The 20,905-nt window shown below is 43.4% G+C and overlaps 2 protein-coding genes across 5 annotated transcripts in view; one reads left to right on the top strand and one right to left on the bottom strand.

Annotated features, from left to right (window-relative positions):
* Positions 1–1,377: 1,377 nt before the first annotated feature.
* tfb1m (transcription factor B1, mitochondrial) overlaps positions 1,378–20,905 on the bottom strand; it is a 40,976-nt gene continuing 21,448 nt past the window's right edge. For all 3 annotated transcript variants that reach the window (XM_058614633.1, XM_058614632.1, XM_058614631.1), the window contains exons 7-8: positions 3,583–3,710; positions 1,378–2,208 (exon numbers count right to left, since the gene is read on the bottom strand). In XM_058614633.1, the coding sequence (XP_058470616.1) occupies positions 1,941–2,208; positions 3,583–3,710 (396 nt within the window). In that variant the 3' untranslated portion in view covers positions 1,378–1,940. The remainder of the gene's footprint in view (positions 2,209–3,582; positions 3,711–20,905) is intronic.
* On the top strand, positions 11,060–16,131 carry LOC131444383 (claudin-20). 2 transcript variants are annotated; one of them, XM_058614635.1, is made up of 3 exons: positions 11,060–11,235; positions 13,377–13,427; positions 14,141–16,131. In XM_058614635.1, the coding sequence occupies exon 3, from the start codon at positions 14,368–14,370 to the stop codon at positions 15,094–15,096; it is 729 nt and encodes a 242-aa protein (XP_058470618.1). In that variant the 5' UTR covers positions 11,060–11,235; positions 13,377–13,427; positions 14,141–14,367; the 3' UTR covers positions 15,097–16,131. The 2 variants fall into 2 exon arrangements, with proteins under 2 accessions (XP_058470618.1, XP_058470617.1); XM_058614634.1 differs by lacking the exon at positions 11,060–11,235 and having other exon boundaries at positions 12,942–13,427.

The raw sequence follows: 20,905 nt of genomic DNA on the forward strand, positions 1-20,905 counted from the left end.
GTCCAAAATCAGTCCAAAAAGTCATAGGTTAGTATGTCGTCCAAAATCAGTCCAAAAAGTCATAGGTTAGTATGTAGCCCAATGTTGTGAAAATGTTTTATAGTTTAGCACATCAGATATAATACAATGGACATACAAACATATATATGTATAGTTTTAGTCATGTCAAAACTATATCTTCAAAATGTAAGTTAGAAATGTGTTTAAGATTTAAAAGCAAATGTCAAGATTCTATTACATATAAACGTTATAACAGTTTTTCTATTCCTTCACAGTCAAGAATACACTATTGCAGGATCAACATGCTTCAAAGGTTCTTCAGGGAGGACATGTGGGCGGATTTCAGGCTGAGCAGAGCCCTGGTTGTGCTTCTGGAACCTTCTCAACCAAGACGGAGACATTTATATTTTATTTAATGTCATTGTTGTTAATATCGTGTTAATAAAAAATAATGTAATGCTTTTTATGTTAAAATAATAACACACACACACACACACACACACAGAGAGAAGCGCTGCATGTTACAGTATCACTGTGATGTTATTGTGTTTACTGAAATGTCATTGTGTTTTAACTTTCAGGGCCACCATAAAAAAATGCTTTTAAAAGGTTTCAAATGATGACTCTTTCCTCCATTTGCTGATATCTATACATATTGCAGTGAAACAAATATCAATGTACTTTTACTTAAGAACACTTGACCTCAAATAAAACAACCTGTTCTGAATAAATCATCACAACTCTCACCATTTTTTTCTGTTAAATTATGTCACATTTAATATTAAGGATGTTTTTCACTCACCAATCATCGCAGTTCACACTCACAATGTACATGTTTTGCTCTACTCAACACAGGTGCATGTCATCAGTGGCTAATTGCCTCCACAGTATGACATCACTTGTCTCCTCCTCCTCCCCCCCCCATCCTTTTTTTCCTCAATAGAATTACCAAAATAAAAGCACACAGACTACCGCGTTTCTTCAGGGTCACTGAGGTGTCTGAGCGGCACAGCAGCAACAGGAAGACGTGTGCAAACCTCTCCTCGGCCATGAAGTTCAAGCTGAAATTCTGATTAGCGGTTGAGGATTAACATCCACCGATCATGAAAACTGAGTGAGTTCTCCCGTTGGCAAGTCAACCCTAACATACCATCTGCCACACTGGCAGGAGGCAGCGCCGCCGACGTCCTGCTGGTGATAATCTGTTCTAGATTTCGAATATCACACATCCACCGATGACTTCGCTCGTACACAGTCTTACATAATAACACCAGCTGTTGTTTTTAATCAGTGTTATTTCAGACGTCGTCATATTCTACGGAAAGTTTGGAATCCCGAGGAGCATCATTCAAGCATTAAGATACGAAACAAGATGGCTACATTTGAAACAAAAACACATTTTAATGAGAATCATTTTCCGTTAATAAACACGAGTGGTTTGCGAGCTGACAAACTCCCAGCACTTTCTCCTCCCTTTTAAGCGCCGTCTCCCCAGCGACCAGGCAATAAAGTACACAGTGAAGAAAAAACAAAAGGCCTGGATATGGTGTTGTTAAAATGCTGTGAGCGATATTCAGTGAACAACAACACGGTGTTTCTCTCAGGTCTCACAGGACAAGGATTTATGTGAGCTGGATCTGAAATAAGGATTGGGAAGAGACATTCACTCTTAAAGAGCTATTGTGTGTAACTCTTTTTTTTGTCCTAATGACACAGTTCAGGTCGGAGTTGTCCCGTCGTCGATCCCAACCCCCACCGGGACCTTTAAGTGCCTTGTCTCCATCCCAGGATTTCACATATACCGCCGTAGGTAACTCCTGCTCCCGGGGAAAAACATTTTAAAAATGCATGCTGATGCCAGGTGGAAATGTCAAAGCTGAGAGCAGGCTGTTGTCTCCCTGAGCTAACACAAGCTATTAGTTGGCTTTTCTTGGTTCCTTTCAGCAGGGCTGCAGAGAGGTGGCCGACGTGTCCACAAATGTGTCCGTTGGTGAGTGGGTTTTCCGGCTCACGTGCTTCGCTCTGAGCTCGTCTCTGAAGTCGTAGTGGAAGAGACCGGGATCAGTGGCGCACAGATGAGCGTAGGCGTCGACTAAAGCCCTGAAGTGGGGTATGGTGAGTTCTGTCGGGCGCAGAGTGGGGTCCACGTCCGCCCTCTGCAGCATCTCCTGCGTCAGGTCGACGCGGCACGCCTCCGGGAACAACATCCTGCAGGCAAAAAAATGACCTCTCTGCTATTATTTCAAATCTGTGCAGTTAATTGAAATCACACAAAGGATTAGAGCTGCTCATGAATTGTTAATTCGTCGCCGCTGCTACGCAACATCAAGGGATTTTAGAGAAGTTGTGTTAGTTTTGTCTCTGTGTCTAACATAAATTCCCCAATTTTCAAGCTCTCCGGTGCATTTCATGTCATTTTTAAACACAGGATGCTCCACAGCAGCCACTTCCTCACACTTTGCTGTACAGATGCTTCTCTAGGCGCCGCGCCTGCCGGTGCCTCCTCTCCAATTTGGTGCTGCTGCTGCTGCTGCCGGCGCCGACGCACTGCATTACATAAAATATGCTGCCTCGTCTTCCTGTGCCACCTTCAATGACTCATAATTGCTGCTCTCTTTCACGCAGCCAGTGTTCCTCTTTGTTATCTGGGCCTACATGCACTCTCTCCTAACAGGCAGACGGGGGCGATGGGCAGCGCGGCGCACATGTGCGAGTGTGGGCGTTCGGGTTTTCGTCGCTCGTGGTAGTGCCACAGATTCTGTGAGTGCCAAGTCCTCAAAAGATGTGTCTTTTCTTTCTTTTTTTATATGTGGTATGTGAGAGGGGAGAAAAAGGAAAAAAAAACCCATTCTAATTAATGATGAGATGAAGATGCTGTCAGAAAACAGAGAATACAAAATGGAGAGGAGATGGTGATGGAAGAGGATGAGATAGAAGAGAGAGAAAAGGCTAAATAGATGCTGAATGTTTTGGGTATATACTGTATCTCCAACACTGCAGCTCTAATTTGATTTGAAATATATATTATTTTTAAGTCAAACTTCAAATAAAGTTCTTAGGCTTCTCCCGCGCTTCAGATAAGCCTGCAGCGATTTACGAGAGCTTCATATTCAAACGGTTCTCTTTCAGCGTTCGTTGAGCTATCTCACTATTTCGCTCATGTTTCATCAGAGAAGCAAGGTTAACGCCTTAACCTAAAGGTCTTACAGTAGCTGTTGTTTTTCAGTCGTGATGTAACATGCATCGCTCTGTGTCTCCACAGACACGGGGGAAAAAAAACAAACACTGGCTATACTGAGAAACACAGAGAGAGAAGGTTCGTGTGGAGCTAAGTCTGGTTTTTATTTATTATTATTCATATATTGAAAGGTTACACACACACACACACAGCTTTAAAAACAAATCACATACATACTAACTAAAGATTTGTACTGAGGATTATTTTCATTATCATTTAATCTGGTGATTATTTATCTCAGTGTAGAACCACAGCATTTACTGTTGCAGCGTTAACAATAACACAACTTTGAATAATTCATCGGAGTCTATTCAAAAACAACTCAAACGTGTGATCGTACTTACTCCACTCCTCTGTAGCAGTGCTTCCTGCGAAACTGGAAGACGTTTTTCACCACTTTCTCCACCATCTTGAAGGGCTGCTCGATCTGGGGCTGAACCAGAGGAGTGAAGTGGACAACTCCCACGTCCACCTGCGTACAAACACACACACACACACAAAACAGCAGGGGTTAACCACAAGACTGTGAGACGTGCTCATGGGAATGCACAGGTGTATGTGTGTGTGGTGTGAAAGGTTGCCTGTCAAATGGCAAAAGCAGAGAGAGGGCGTGAAGAGGCGGAGGGACAAACACACTGGGATGAAGGGGGGGAGAGGAAAGGCAGAAAATAAGATGACGCAGCACGGCTGGCTGGAGAGCTGCTTCCAGTTGCCACAGTAACACCTGTGCGATGGACTATAGAAAGTGAGCCTCTGTCTTTCCCTGTCTGTCTTTCCAGTCACTGCATCATCATCACCACAGTTACTTAATGCCTACGAGCCTGACTCACTCCTCTCTCCTCACTCTGGCTCTACCATTTCCACCGTGGGTGAAACCAATGGAGCGGAAACCTGTATTCTCCATGTATGGATCCAGTGAAGGGGACAAAAAGGCAGCGATTTGTGTCCCTGCTCTGTGGGAGACGCAGAGGACACAGTTTTCTCTGATTAAATCTTTTTCTTTTTTTTTTGAGGTCACCTTTGCAGAACTCGTCCTTGCTTAGCGTTCGGAGATGAAGTAGAACAATGGCGGCAACACAAGCGCACAGCCCAGAGAGATGATGTTCACCTATACACTATATATTATATATATATATTCTGACTTTTGTCGTGGATATGTCAGTTACTTATACATAGCAAAATAACAATTTTCTACGTTTAAATCCGCCAGTAATCTGATAAATAAATAAGTAAATCAACTCAACTGTAATTAGAATTCCCCTTTCATTCATTGGTTTTAGCTTTTTAAGAAGACCAGGATTAGTTTTGACATAATTACAGATTACAGTAAACACACACTTACATGTAATCTGGTAGTGAGTAACAACGTTTACAGACATAAACATCGTCTTTCATTGTTATTGCATACGACACTGAACGAACGTGGCACTCACACAACACTAGCTCCCGTAACTCAAAGTGAATAAAAATTAAACTGAATTCAAATATGTAACTGGATTACATACAGTATATGCTGTTCTTCTGTGGTACTTCTGTATGTCTTTTTAATGACAGATTCATTTTGCATCATAAATGTATTTTTATCATAAATTGTAGATGATTCTATATGAAAAGAAACACTTTCATTGTGACATGATATCACAAATATCGTAATTGCAACAACCAGACAGAACACTGTGATATCATTTAAAGCTCATATCGCCTGCGTCTGACTGAATTGTTGCTTTCTCTCAAAAAGTTGGACTTTTCTTCACTTGACCTCCTTCAGTTTGTGTCCTAGAGGGTCATAGGTAGGGCTGAATGATTTGTAAAAAAAAAAAAAACACAATACATACAAGGATATGAACTTCAGATAGGAATAAACATTACTTAAAAATAAAGTATAGTTTGTGTCTGGAGTCAGTGATGAGTTAAATTGAAAGATTTTGTTAATATCTGAACAATGAGGATAGTGTATCCGGTCCAGATGCCTGGCGCCTTGAAATCTAGGGAGGGAACCTTGAAAGGCGCCTATAGTTTGTGTCTTATCCAAAGTTGTGGCTGTTAATATTGCGGTAATTGAACTCAAAGTTGCCTGAAGATTAGAATTTTCCCTCACAGTTTGAGCCCTGGGTCACATATGATGCACAACAGAAAGCCTAAAATGACCCATTCACACCTACAGTCTCCAATTAAACTAAATACAACCTGAATATGTTTGGACTGTGGGAGGAAGCTTGAGTATCCAGGGAAAACACACAGAGGCAGCATGCAACTGGCCTTTCTAGACACCTTCAATCACAACACACGATATGTTTACAGTGTTACAATCCACTCGATACATGGTTACTTCTTCCTGTTCAAAGTAGATCTCTATTTTTGACCAAATAAGTAAAGATACTCTGTCTACATTCCTTCGCCCCTGCAGGAATGACTGAGATATAGCAGCAGACGTGTGTTAGAGGTGGTGGGTGATGAGAACCTTGGCTCCAGTTCCTCGCTTGCCGCTGCCTCGCGATCCTTTGTGCGTCAGCACGGTCAGCAACTAAGCTGACATGACACTGCTGAAGTAGTCGTGCCAGACTATCAGCGCAGCCAAGCTCTCTCGCCTTCAGATCACCACCTCTTTAACTTTCGAGTCCATATACTGTAGAGCCTCAACATGCTCTATCCTCTGCGCTGCTTCATGTACAGGACAACCGGCTATTTTTATCTCCTGAAAACCAGCAGGATCAAATGATCCAGGAACACATTAAATCCATCTCTGAATCTAAAGAGCCTGCGCTAATGCAGCACAAATACATCAAGATCATCTTTAAAGGGTGTTACACAATAATGCTGTGAGTTATAGCTTAAGGGGCTGCAGCACAATCAGTCTAAACCTTATGTTCCCAGTGAAGGGCCACTGAAGGGGACTGTACTCTCTCTGACAGCCCGGACAGAGCCATCAGTGCTGTTAGTTGTAATAATAATATTGCCCTTAAGTGCTTTTTGCCATTACGAGCTTTTCAACATGCTCAAAGACTCACACGGTTAAAGGAAAGAATAACAAACATCTAAATAGCTGTAGGAAAGAAAGAAGAAATCAGCTGCAGTATGTAAAGGTATGTGGAGAGGAGGCAAGGAAAGAAGGAAGGATGTAGGTGCGCGAATGGAGACGACACACTGTGTTACGTGATCATTCAAAGACAAGACGAACATGCAAAACAAGCACAGACGCGGCTCCCGCTTACTCACACAAACACAATCAGAGGTGAAATAAAAGTACAGGTAATTCAGTTCAACAGCCCCCCTGTGGAGACTACACACCCTGCAGAGCTCGCCTTGCATCCTGGGAGCTTGTATTTCTGGACTGTGACTCATTTTCATTCACAGCTGCCGTTTGCTTTTTCTGGGCCAGGGGCTAGCGTTGATAATTAGGGGAGGAAAACTTAAGCGGTCCATGGGTGCATGAAGGCTCTCTAATGAGCTGTTTGCATTCGTCTTTTTATGAGACACAACTCAGGTAGCGCTCCGGAGCGCTTGTAAAAAGCCGCAGCACTATCTGTTATCAGATCTATGGATCCCTGCGTCGTCCACAGCTGCACAGCTGCTGCTGAGTTTCTTGCCGCAGTGGAGTTTAATGGAATGGCAGGGGTGGAAAGGAGGCTGTCTTAACAGCCCTTAGAAGAATAGAGCAAGGAAAAGGTCGAAACTCCGGGGTTCAACGTTAGATAGTGGTTCTGAGGATGAGCTCATGCTAACCAAAATCATTTGACCAGAAACCTTTAAATAACGAGCAACTGCTTCACTTCACAAAGGCACATTTCAATAAAGAGATGTCATGTGACAAGGATAATACGATTGAGGGCTGTAAATGCTTAGACCATTATGTTTTTAAGTGGTAGCAATAACAGATGTCTTATTTACAAGGTGGTAAAAGACTAGATCAGCCTGATATTGGTATCAATCGGTAATCAAGGTTGTGATATTGGTATTGTATTGGACACAAAAATGTGGTATTGAGCCATGGGTGGAAGGATTTCTCCAATGTTACTTGAACACTCAGCATTGGTGGCCTAATGGGACTAGTGTATTATAACTGTGTGTAGGAATTCTTTCCATCTGATGGTTAACATTAGTTTAATCTATTTCCAATAACAGCAACTAAGACACCCCTAAAAACTAAAAAGTGGTGATCAGTAACTCCAGATACTTAAAAGTGTCATCGGTATCATGAGGTCTTGAAATGTTGGACAACTGGTCTGATTAGACTGAACATTAGAGGTGGGTTAACACTTTTGCATGCTTCACTATGCAAAGACTGTGAAAATGTAAAGAAAAATCAGCTAAAAGCATTTTAGCTGAGTCATGTTTGGGCTGTTACTTCTTTCTTTTTTGGGAAAACAGTATTTGTGACACGGAGAATTATGTCTTTGAAATGACTCAGCACAAGAGTTTGTGATATCGGTATCGGACAAAAAAAAAGTGGTATCGTCCCCTAAATTAAAATATTGTGTATCATCATCATGTTTAAATGTACAGTATGTAAAATTTAGCAACATTTATAGGTGAAGTTGCACGTTATATCCCTGAATATCCCTCACCTTGCCCTTCTCATCCAAGTGTGTTGGAGAAGCTTTGTAGCTTCAACTAGTATCAAAAGTGTTAGTCCATTGTGGGCCTCTGTAAAAACACGGTGGTCCAAAATGACGGCCTCTGTAAAGCTGACCTTGCTCCTGATATAAATATAAAAGTCTCATTCCGAGGTAATAAAAAAACAACAATTCAGACAGGCATACAATTTTACACACTGGACCTTTAACACAGTCCAAGTTGAATGATGATTCTTTTACGGGCTGCATCATTTGATTTGGAACCGAGGTTTATATTATGAGACTCATTTCCTCCTACCTGTCACATTAACGGAGAAGGACTACGTCCAAGATCTTGTATTTTGGATTTGCAAAACTGCTTTGGTGACACGAGATCAGAAAACCATCTGCTAGGCAGAAGCGATAAAAAGGAATGCCTTTAATTTCGCTCTCTGTTGGAATAATTAGGCCATTTATATTCCACACTTCATGATTTAGGAGAGGTGCGAGGGGGAAAAGTCGATATTGGGACTATACAGGCGACAGCATCTCAGCCGTCAGCTTGTCCAAGTCACTTTGCTGTTATGATTTATATATGGCCTTGCAACATGGCTTCACTGGGTAGCGCCACTGTAATATATCCCACTCGCTGCCATTAATCCTCCCCCTGATAACCTCAACATGCAAGGGAACTCCATCTTAAATCACACGCTGTCACCTGGGTCGTCCACTGAGGTGCTATGAACATGCCTTCACCCAATCTACTGTCCCCCTCAGACCACCTAAAATACTCTGCCACCGCTGGGAGAAATCCTGAAGTGGGGTAGCAGACTGACTTATTGACTCTAGTTGACAGGCTTTATATCTTTCCCCCCTCTGGCGGAGACTTCACCACCACCGCCACCCCCTTCACTTTACAAGGGTGGCAATAGGTATCAAACACAGAAAGCAGACAGAGAACGGGGATGCTCTGATGGTAATCATATCATGTAGGCTTGAGGAGGCAACTGCATTTAGGAGGGGGCAAAGCAAGTGAATCATTATCACTAATTTCTCCTAAAATGAGATTGTTATGTTAAAGAGCTATCCTCCAGCTCGTAATAATTCTTCTTCATCTCTCAATCCAGATAATTGAATCAGATACTTGAAAATGAAGACGCCAGCTTCTGCACCCATATAGGAGTATGGTATACGAAAAAAGTGTAATGTGTAGAGCGAACCTTCTTCTTAATAGACGGTCAGAGGTTTGATCCCCAATTTCTGTCAAATACCCCAAATTGCAAGTGTTACATACATACAGATCACAAAATAAACCGTCATTGTTTTGTCAACTGAAAAATACCAGGTCTTACGTTGCTGAACTCTTTAAACGGGCAAAATATAGCACATCTCCATCTAAAAGTTACACATCTACTTTTGTCTGCAACTCAGAACCATTTAAATAGTGATACAAATTGTGCATTATCATATTTCATACGTTTGACCTTCCTCAAGCTCAGCGGGGAACTCTATTACCCAAGCGTTGCCCCGTGGTTCTCCATGCTCCCCCACTTCCACCTCCAATGTCTCTTCCTCCAAGAGTTCTAGCACAAAGGCATGTGAGCGGTAATTTGTCATGTCCCTTTGAGCGTAACCAAGATGAGATGGCAGGGGCCCTGGGGCATCAGCCACCGCACTACCTGCACCACCAACACTCGACACTTACATAATGGCAGGTTCTGAGAAAGTGCAGGCGGGTGGAAGAAAGCTACATGCAGCCAGAGAAAGCATGAACAAAAAGCTAATATGCAGAGATCCTGCCTCCAAGGGGGGGGGGGAAGAGTTGCATTAATTATGACAATATGTTGAGGAGACATCAGCGGAGGAGGAAAGCCACTCAGAGAAGAGAAGGAAGCAGTCAATGCCAGTGAATATACTGGGCTGATGATGCCAAAGGGGTTTGGGGAGGAAAATGCTCTGGCATCCTTGCAGAGGAACTTGCCGACAGCACATACAGAACATTCAAGGCTGAAGCTCTTGGTCTTTGACAGGATCAGCTCCGTGGGGAGATGCTTTCATCACTGAAGAATTATGAAAAAAGGTCAAAAAAATGTTGACATCTACTGGAACTGTGGAACAGCAAACAAGGGTAACGTGGGAAAAATAGTTTCGATGGGTTATTTTTGAAACGCACAAATGACATTCCACTTGGGAGTCAGTCTTAATGTAGTGAGTTTCACATTTCACAAGAGTTTTGCCTACACCTACAGCATTATGTAAAACCCTTTTTTTCCACGGAACAGTACAGGGCTGGGTATCATGGCCAAATGCCTAAATCGATTCCATTCGCAAGGTTCTGAATCGATTAATCCTGATTCAATTGGATTCGATTCAATCTGCACTTAAATAATGAAAATGGCTTTTGTTTTGCCCCGGACGGCTTGTTAACGGAAGCCAACGTTATCGTAGTGTGATACCTTGTCAAGTGGTTTCTGAGGTTTGTAGTATTTGTACAATAACTGACCTCCACTTGGCGAGATCTTGCAAACCACTTTGGCTTCATCCAGCTCTTTGTCTTGTGTTGTTTTGAATCCGAAATCGTTCCAGACGTCAGACTTAAGTTGGGACGGCTTGCTGAGCAGAGTTTTACCCGCATCGGCCATTGTTTGTATGCACGCTTGTGAACGTCAACCTGGCGTAAACGCGCCACTGCTTCATCGCGCATGAGACTACTGGGGTTCATGGGAAAAAATCTATCTCATGCCCTATGAATCGATATTGCAGAACAGTACGTTACGCACTTATTCCACTGGGGTACGATACACATGGTCCAGCTCCAAGGATGGAGCAAGACAACACACTGCCACCCAACCGCACCATGTAGAGCTGAATTGTACTGCTGTACTGTAAATCACAAGGCACAAGTTGAAACTGGACCACCTCTGCAAGATGATGGGCACAAAAACAATTACAAAAGGGAGGACATAAAAGAGGAACATGCTAATTGAATTACAAAAGCCTGGTTGGTCCGGCGTTGCCACAGAGTAATGCTGCACAAAAGCCTGAGAGCTATGCTGCTAGGTGATAAAATAAAGGAGAAACCTCGCTTATAACAGTGTGCAATATCTTCACACATGACAGCTTCACACGTCTACACTCGCCAACCGTATGTTAACTGCATTTTGCTCTTCTCGCCTTTCATCCTTTTTTCTTCCCCTGCTCCTTTCATCTTTTTTTCCTCCTATAATCTCTTTATTTATTTATCCCACTCCCAAAAGAACAACGCCGGCATCTGCACTTAGGATCTCATTGGTTACAAGGAGATAGGTCACACATGCCATACTGTGTCGTGTGTTGACAGAAAATCGGGAAAGAAATGCCTCTTCATGCAGCGAGTGCCGTTTCCCACGAGGAGCTTTGGAAAAGAATGTAGTGTTGAAGGTCGACACCAACATCACACTTGAGGTAATTTGGTGCACACCATCGCTGCATGGTGGCCAGATCTCATTTTAAGAAAGAGGGTCTCTTAGGAGTAGTCGAGGAGTGGAACAATGGAGAACACTGGACCATATTAAACAAACAGATCAATAGCTAAACAAATCAATTGCAACCAACCAATCTGCACGTAATGGCTACACATCACTGTGGTCAATGCCTGGTTATTAGTCTGTAAGTGGGAGGGGAGGCAAAGTCATTTCCCACAGCTGGGTGTTTTTTTGCTGATTTGCACATGCAGCAAAAATAATAGTAACACACATCCGCGCTTCCAAGGTTATCAGCTCTAATAGTCACGTTTTGTCCTCTTTGTCATTCATGAATCAAGGCCATCCAAGCCACTCCCTCCCTTGGTTCGTTACGTCCTTCAGAGAGAGAAAAGGAAACAGGGGTAAAGATAGGGTAGCAGCTGTGAGGTTTAGCCTCCTGCTGACTGACGGCTGATGAAGACGACGCCTCAGGGAGGGTCAATTTTGGCATAGTGAGATATGTTTACTCGCGTGCACCGGCACATGTGTGAACACATCTTTGTCAAACACTGTCTGGTCACAAAGATAGCAGCTCTTTTCCCCTTCTCTCTTAATTAGATGACTGTGTTTGGAAACATTATCCTACTTGGCATCTTGGCAATTCCTTATCTGTAACCAACTCCAATATTGAATTCTGTCTGAGCTGTGTATTTCAGGGAAGCACTATGGTGTTTTGTTTTCTCATTCATTCACTTTCAATTAGTCAAACTATGTCAGCAACAAATATGCCATAAATTATGGATCTTATGGATATTTTGAAGAGGACACTGTTAGAGGAGTAATATATTTGTGACATTCTGGAGAAATAATGGAGAAAAATTGGGAAAAAAACAAAAGTTCCAATGATTATTTAAGGGTTGGCTCTCTGGAGCTATGTGCTCTCATAGACACACACTGACAAAGGACTGCCCTCAACACGACACCATTTATTTTTATGACATTATTGTGAGCTGAATGAAATGATTGTGGGCGGTTTGATTAGATAATTAAAAATGAATGCATGCAAATATAGAAAAGGGAAAACAATATCACCACACACAGTATTGTGGCAAATGTGAAATAGGTACAACCTTCTCAGGCTGTGCCTTGTTTGCCAAACGGTTCAAAATCACTGAGGCTTTAGTTGGATTGTTGTTTATGAAACAGATTCCTTGTAAAAATATTTGAACAAGTCACAGACATTCAGCAGAGCTAGGACTGCAGCAGTTAATTACTGTTATTTTTTTTTTATAAATCATAACAAATTATTTAAATTCAGCTGCATAAAAAATGTTGTTTTTTCTATGAAAGTAGGCTGAAAATGAAATAAATGACCATCATCACTTTAAGGCTGGTGAAACACCGGTTTGACATTTCCATATTTTTCTGCTCATCGATTAAGATAAGAGCAGAAAAGACAGTAAAGATAATAAATAATAAACATGCATTTCCAAGAAGTACTATATAGAAACATTTAACAATAAGTGACTATAAAACGTTAAAAAAAAGAATAGACATAATATATACAGTATGGGCTTGATATTTACAGTATAATTTTCTATATATTCTATATGTATATTGCACTTTTTGCAAATTTAGTAAAATTACAGTATATTGTACGTGGGATGAGTAACCTGCTGTAGTGTGGTCTATGGAGAGCAGAGCTTGTTGTGCAGTCTAACGGTTTAATGAGGTAAAAATGTAATGAATCCATTATTATATGACTCGTTGGTTGCAGAACCTTTGTGACGACATGAACACGTGCTGATAGTCTTAAAGCGTTTGTTATTATATTTCAAAAACTCAAGTTGTGGTTGTGAGTCACACACACACACACACACGCGCAGGGAGAGAGAGGGAGGGAGAGAGAGGGAGAGGGAGAGCTACGATCGCTCCTCTCCTCCAGACTGAGTCTGTGTGGTCCGTGTGGAGCTGTTACAGTGGGATGTCCTCGCTCTCTTTCTACACTGTTGCTAAGGAAATGGATGGTCTGAATGGATCCGCGGTCCGGGCTAAATTCTGCGCCTCGACCCGTCACGAGCCTCCCGCTGCCGCTGTTAGTGCCGCTGCTCCCTTTCACTGTGTCACCGTGTGTGTTTACAGGAATCACTGCGAACAGCGTGACGCGTCAGCGCCAGCTCTGCACCAGCCGGGGTAAGACATTATTTCAACATCGCTTTTCTCTCTCACCCTCTCACCTCTCTTTCTCTCATTGAACCACAATAAAACAAAAACAACAACAACAACAAAAACCCTCACTAAGACTAAGCTTCGAGGTTATTTAGACAAACCTGTTTAGTTAGATGAGAAGAGCACAATGCGCAGACTGGAAAAGTCCGACAAATATTATAATAATAAATCTCATCAAACGTTCCCAAGTTTAATCCCAGTGGCTGATTAAATTATAACAAGCGATTTACTTTAACATCCCAGTGTTTACTTTCAAAAAGACAGCCTGTGTTTACTCAGTAAACACCACAGATAATCAACGTGCTAGAATATACAGTGTAAGAGTGGAGTGTGAGGGCACTGCAGCTTTAAGTCCACATTGAGCATTGCAAATACCACAAACTCATTTCTCCCTCTCCAATAACAGCTCTACGGGGCTCCAGTGAGGAGAAAGGAGAAGGCAGCACATAGAAAATGCACACATGCACATCAAGCCCAAGTGGTTTTTTTGTTGTTGTTTTTTAAACTTACCTAGAGTCAGCCACAGCCAGCTCTCCTCCTCTCTCCCCTGCTTCATATTCTCCTTTGTTTCCATTCGGAGAAAGTCTGCGCTTGGGTGAGGTGAGTGAGGGGAGAAAGGAGGGAGTGCAGGGAGGAGAGCCACTCATCAATTTCTCATTTCTGTCACTCTCCTCCAGTCCAGTGCAGCTGCAGCTGAAAAAGTGAGGAGGCTGGGGATATTGACTGGCAGCTGTTACGCCACCGAGGGAGGAGAAGAGGGGGGTAAGCGGCGGCTGGACAGTGGGGTGGACGAGCCTGGCTGGAGCTGGGTGAATGCTGCCAAGCGAGGACAAGGGCTGAGGCGGCAGCAGCGGCGTCAGCAGCAGCAGCAGCAGCAGCAGCAGCGTAGACTCTCAGAAGGAGCATGGCATCCACTGGGATGCAGATATTTGGATTTGTTCTCGCACTGATGGGCATCATGGGAGCGATGGTGGCCACGGTGCTGCCCAACTGGAAGGTCAGTGCAGATGTGGGCTCCAACATCATCACAGCAATCTCCCAGATGCAGGGACTGTGGATGGACTGCACATGGTACAGCACCGGCATGTTCAGCTGCACACTCAAGTACTCGGTGCTTTCACTACCTGCGTACCTGCAGACTGCGCGCACCACCATGGTGCTGTGCTGCGTGCTGGCAGCCATGGGCCTCTGCCTCGCATCCCTGGGACTAAAATGCACACGCTGGGGAGGCGGACGGCGCTCCAAGCGGCACGCCGCGATTGCCAGTGGTGGCTGCTTCGTCTCTGCGGGGTTCCTGTGTCTCGTTCCTGCTTCCTGGTTTACCAACGAGGTCATCACCAACTTCCTGGACTCTAGTGTGCCCGAGAGCAATAAGTTTGAGCCCGGGGGTGCCGTGTACGTTGCTTTTGTCTCAGCGGGATTTCTCTTTGTCGGAGGGTCCATCTTCTGCATGTCCTGCTCGGGGAAGCGACACGGCCCCCAAGACCTGGTCTTGCTCCCTCCCCCTGACAAACTGCTGCTCCAGCAGCAGCAGCAACAGCTGCTTCAGCAGCAGCAGGATCTCCAGCATCAGTACTGCTCTCTCTCCCCACTAGACAATAAGACTGGCTACAGCCTGCAGGACTATGTGTAATAAAGCAGCGATGTGTACGCCACGGCTACAGGGAGACGAGCCTGAGGGGGAAACCATCACAGTTTATGCTGCACACTGGGCTCTTCGCTAGATGGAGGTGGAGAAAAAAATGAGGGAGGAGGGCAACAACTTTGAATTCACCCCCCCCCCATCTGGCTCTTCTCCATTTTTCTTCTGTTTTGCAAGCACAAGCGGTGGAGGTATTCCCTAAGCAGCAGCTTGGAACAAAGTGTGAATGTGTAAGGAGCCGGGATAAGATGCTGCGGAATCGAAGGAAGCTGCTAACCGAATGCAGACATCCTCCATCAGTAAATCACAGAAAGAGCTCCCTCGGGAACGGATTAAGCAAATAAGGAAGGCTTCAGAGTTGATTTTTTTTTTTTTCCTCGCCAAAGGTTTGAATTGAAAGAAAGAAGCAATCATTTAGCTGCTATTTACAATCGTTTGGTACACTCTCGTTTGATGAAGAAGGCAATATAACGCCTGAGAGCAGTAGGTGGAAGCCTCTCTCATCGCAAGCCATTAGTTTTTTCGTGTACTTATAGAAACGCTACATGGAAATGACTAGAATAAATTGTCATATTTTTGTTAGCTACTAGAGTAATGTTGATATTTTTGCCTCTAAAGCATGCTGTGTGGAGCCTGTCTGTGTAATAATACAGAGGAATGCCAGGTAAGACGACTGAGACATAGCCACACAATGCCTGTGCCTGAAAAGCTGTAGAAACATTACCCTGCTGTAACTGTTTAAAGAGGACTGTCAGGAGGAATAAGTGTGGGCTGCTGGGCTGGGACTGGCACTGAGAACGCAGATGGAGAGAGAGATGCCTGCTTCTCTCTCTGCAGGTGGAAATATGAGAGAGAGAGAGATGGAGAGAAGATTGATAGAAAGAGTCAGTCCTCCCGCGGCAGGGACCATCTGATATGCTGCTTTCATATTTCCATGCAGACATAAATACTCTGCCTTTAAGTAGCAGCTACCCATCCCAATCCACTCCTGCACGCCCTCAGTCACGCTCACCAAACACACACACACACACATGTCTCCATGTCCACAGTAAACACACTGGCTTTTTTTTGCATGTGCTTTTCACTCCCGTCATCATCCGCCTCCTCCACACTGCCATGGTAACAGAATTCAGCCCTCAGACATCTTTATTGTCTGAGGGTATGTGCTTGTCAATCAGTGATTTTGAAGTTTTTTCATTTTTCGGTGGGTGGTGGGTGTCTCTTTGTCTCGCCACGGCTCAATAATCGTTACCCCCAGAGCTTCTGCTCGCACTGCTTTTCACTAAAACCCCTTTAATAGTTCGTGACATGAGGGATGCTTCATGGTCACCACTGTGTATATCATGCAAAAAAATAATCTCCCAGGGACGAGCAGATGCTTAATGGTGCAGTGGCAGAGAAGCAAAAAATGGAGGGGGGAGATGCTTCTTGAGACGTGGTCGAGCGGGTAGCTGTGTGGCAGGCAGCTAAAAAAGGTTTGAGTCATTCTCCATATGTGACTTGTTTTACAAGTGCGTCAGCAGCAGAAGTTCTCAGTCTCTTAAACTGTGGCCACTTGACTATGCTGCCATAGCGGGGTTTTTTTTTTGATTTTATACCTGTCAGTCCAATCTTTTTTTAAAGCCACTCTCACTGTCCCTGCTTGTGTCACATGCCACACGGAGCGCTGATGCATGCTGAAAGCTCGCCTGCCCACCGCATATACACACACACCAGATATGCATAAACAAAACTCCCACCTACTCGTATGTCAGAAGCACCGTCACGCTTTAAAACGAGCACGGTCCACAGAATGTCTACATTCTTACTAAATCTAAAAGGTATTGGATGGATATTGTTATTTGTGCTCCAGACAGACGTCGGGTTCGATGTATAGGAGTGCACATTCTCTCCGTCTCTCTCATAAACATGCAGCCTCCTCTGGGGGGGAGAGCAGATGGCTAGGCCCAGCTCGCCACCTGCAGGTTGCTTCCTGCACGCCACAGGCATCTCTGGTGTCTCTGTGGTTACCACTGCCAGCCTCAACAGTCCACTGGGGTCCGGGGCGGGTTCTGCCCCCACCCCCCCTCATCCAGCACAGACAGCATCAGAGCTGGCCTCCTGACAACAACTCACTGCCGAGGCACCATAGCCAATGCAATAAACAAAGTGAAGAATGTGCCATGTCATCAACTAATACTGACACGATACGTGTTTGGAGAATGTGCCAAAATCGTCTCATGATGACACGTTTTTTAATACTTCTTTCTGTTTATTATTATTATTATTATTATTATTTTTTAAATCGAGTTGTTTTTGTACATGAATTATACATTAACAAATGTTTCATTGGATTTTTTTTTGATTTGTTCTGCCAGACTAAGTCGACTGGGTGCTTGTGTACAGTCCAGTGCAGCTTTTGAGGGTTATTTTAAATCCTCTTTACTCTTCTTTTCCCAAAGCACAGCAAGACTTCACTCAACACGAGTTTCATTTGCAAAGACACGAGTGTGGTATTTTATAAATGTGTGGTTCACTGTAGGTTCTGCGGCAGCTGTACACAAGTATCCGGGCTTTGGAAAAGGTATTTGTTTTTACAGAGATGAGAATTCCTTCAGATTGTTTCAATAAGATACAATACCATGCTCATACCATATCTTCTTTATAAGAAGACGACGACGACTCAGTGCACCTTTACCTGTGTTGTTTTATTTGACAGAGTTTCTTGGACCAGGACAAAATACATAACACACCTGGCACTCTAGAAAATAAGGGAACAATTGCCGTCTGGGAGGATTTAGAGGGGTAAACGGGAGCTAGAGGTTTCTCTTTATTTGTGACTGTGCAGCTTGATCATCAGCACGCAATATCATTAGCAGAGTGCAAAGTGACTATAGGTCCTAAAAGTTGAAAAAAAAAAAAAAAAAAAAGAGTCCTGCATATACTGTACCAAGACACTGATTTATTATTTTGATAACTGCAGCTTATTTTTGTGGACGCTTCAGCACTTCTTACTTTGCCAGAGCATATTTGTGATGATGAACAGTTCACAAGTTCTGATACAGGTGTCTCAACGTGCTTGTGCAAGTAGTTCTATTTTTTACCAGTAAAACTATTTTGTGAAAGCAACGTGAGTACTTGGTCTGTGTTGTGTGCCTTTACTGTGTGCCTCACGAGGACGGAGACAGCTTTTCATCCTTTCATCATCGGCCAAAATGTAAGAGGTCGCTGGCTGGGACAGGCCGTGCTGAGTGTGGGCGGACGGCAGCGTCCGTCCAACTAAAGTAAGTATCCATAAAACATGACTATCGGCGCAAAAAGGTTTTAAAAGAAGGAGATTCTTCTAAAAACCCCAACCTGTTCTTGTCATTCCTTACTGGGATGTGCCATAAATACAAGAATTGAATGAAAATATAAAAGCAGCAGCCATGGTTAAGCTTAAGGGGATGCATTTTATCTTAGTTGTGTGACTTAATCTGACACAAAATCACGCGCTAAATGGCAACATGTTAAGTAGCTGCTGATAATGTGCAATTAAATGCAGGAAATAGCTGAGGGAAAAAACGCTTTGCTCCGTTTAAATAACCGCTTAAATATAACCAATGATTAGTGTGTTTCAGTGTGCCTTAAAGGGACGGACAAATGACAGCTTCAGATAATCAGTAACACGCTGCAGTAAAACAGAAAAGAAGAGAAATCGGAAAAATTCAATTGAGAAAATGTATCTGCAATATTTATGAAAGTTGATTAATGTTTCATTTATACACAAACATGCAAAATACTATCTGATTCCAATTTTTTTAAATATAAGGACTTCATTGTTTGTCTAGGACAGATGGTTGAATAAAGTCCTTGTGCATTTTTCACCAAATTTTGAATTTTAGAAGAAAGAAAAGGAGGAAATTAGGCAGCAACTACCAATTCGTTATTATATTTTAAGTGCTTTTATGATTTATTTCTTTGGTTGAAAATTTTAATTGAGGTCATCAAAAAGTGAATTTATTTTCATATTAAACAAAACATTTTACATTTTTGTTTGAAGAAAATTTGGAATGCCGAGATGCCGAGAGTACGGATCTACTGTGAATAATCCGAACAAGAGAAAGATGATAAAAGTTTAATTTAAGCTTCAGCTACAAAATGTGTTCCTTAAATTTAACACCTTCACATGTTTGCTTGTTAAATCATGACTCTCCAAGAGAATCTGGGCTCCCACTACAACCGATTGGACCATCGTTGATGTCGGTTGAGTAAGATGTGCTTCGTTGAAACAAACATGGATTATTTAAGGCTCTCTCTCTCTCTCTTCCTCCTCTCATTCTCCCACTCCTCTTGGTTATGCAACAAGAGTGCAGATCAAATAACTACTACTTCTCATGGGGAAACACTAATAAGATCTGCTCCTCTGTGTATTTAACCTATATTTTCCATCAAAGGCTTTCACCCAGAGTCGCTGCTGCGACAGATCTGGAATGTGAGCTTAGACGAGGTAAGCCCTAGTCATTTTAAGGCAGGGGTTAATCATGCATAAGGCTTTTTTTCCTTTCGACTCCACGGCCTCATTCATTGAGCAGATTATTTACTTTGTTTCATATACAGTACATTTGTGATCCTGTTGACCAGCAAATAGCTTTTCCACAAAGAAAAAGGGGGCGATGTGGGAGATAATAAAGCACTGACTGCTCACCAGTCATGCTGGAAGACACAAAGAACTGCTGTATGAATGTTGAGCAACTGTCACGCAATCGCTCACTAAACCTCAAAATTCATGCCACCACACTTAATGTGCGGCTCTTTATTTTGGACAGCTGTTACGCCCGAGAAGGTTCACACTGAAGATATAACATGGTCATCAACGCTGATGGGGAATGACCTTCCTTTGTTGGGAGCCGCGCTCCCCTGCTCCCCGATGCCCACGGCGCGAGGCTGGGGGGGGGAGTAACAGCGACGACCTTGGCTGCGCAGTAAACTGCTGAGAAAGGCAGTAAAAAGCTATGGAGATGACAAAGGTAGAGCTCGTGGGGAAAACAATGCACTCTGACAGCTCGAAGAAGGTCCTTCAATATTTCAGCTTGGAGCAGCCGGCAGCACGTGAGGCTTGTCGGACTCCTATGACCTCAACTGTTGAAAGATGCGGACGCATCGGGAGAGAAAAAACACTCTAATCAGCTCACCCACTAAATCCAACCTACACCATCATCTTTATCCTATAAAGCCTGAAATTAAGTCATGAAATCTTTGTGCACATTGAAATTACATTTCAGGTTAATGCCAAACAACATGATTCCTAAATGTGTGTGTGTGTGTGTCGTTTCCATTTGTTATCAGTTCCTCTAAGCACTTGCATATTCTCTTGGCATGCTCGCAGATTAAACAGCGCTGAATCAGCTCAACTCTGAGCACCGACTCCAAGTACCACAGTTTCACATTAGGAGGAGCAATACATCTCTGGAGATGCACAGACGCAAACACTGCCAACCTCTGCGTTTTGTTTAGGGGAGAAACAAGGAGGAGGAGGAGAAGAGTATTTTTAGCTTTCCTTTACCTTGGGTCTGAAATATATTGAGATCATGCCTTCGGGCGTTTACAGGGCTGGCACGAGTCATTGAAATAACTTTTCCTCGATACTCTTGATACCACGCTTGACCCCGTTTATGAGATGGGCCTGGATGAATTGTGCGCCTGTGGAACATGTGGCGGGAGTAGATTCTCACTCTTACTGTTCAGCTGAGGGCTGGGCCACCTCAGGTCACAGTGAAGGGATCCATCACTGCCAGAGCAGCGCGCTGGACTGAGACGGGTCACATTCAACATGGAAACA

The sequence above is a fragment of the Solea solea genome, chromosome 18, assembly GCF_958295425.1.
Source record: "Solea solea chromosome 18, fSolSol10.1, whole genome shotgun sequence".
Classification (NCBI taxonomy): Eukaryota; Metazoa; Chordata; class Actinopteri; order Pleuronectiformes; family Soleidae; genus Solea; species Solea solea.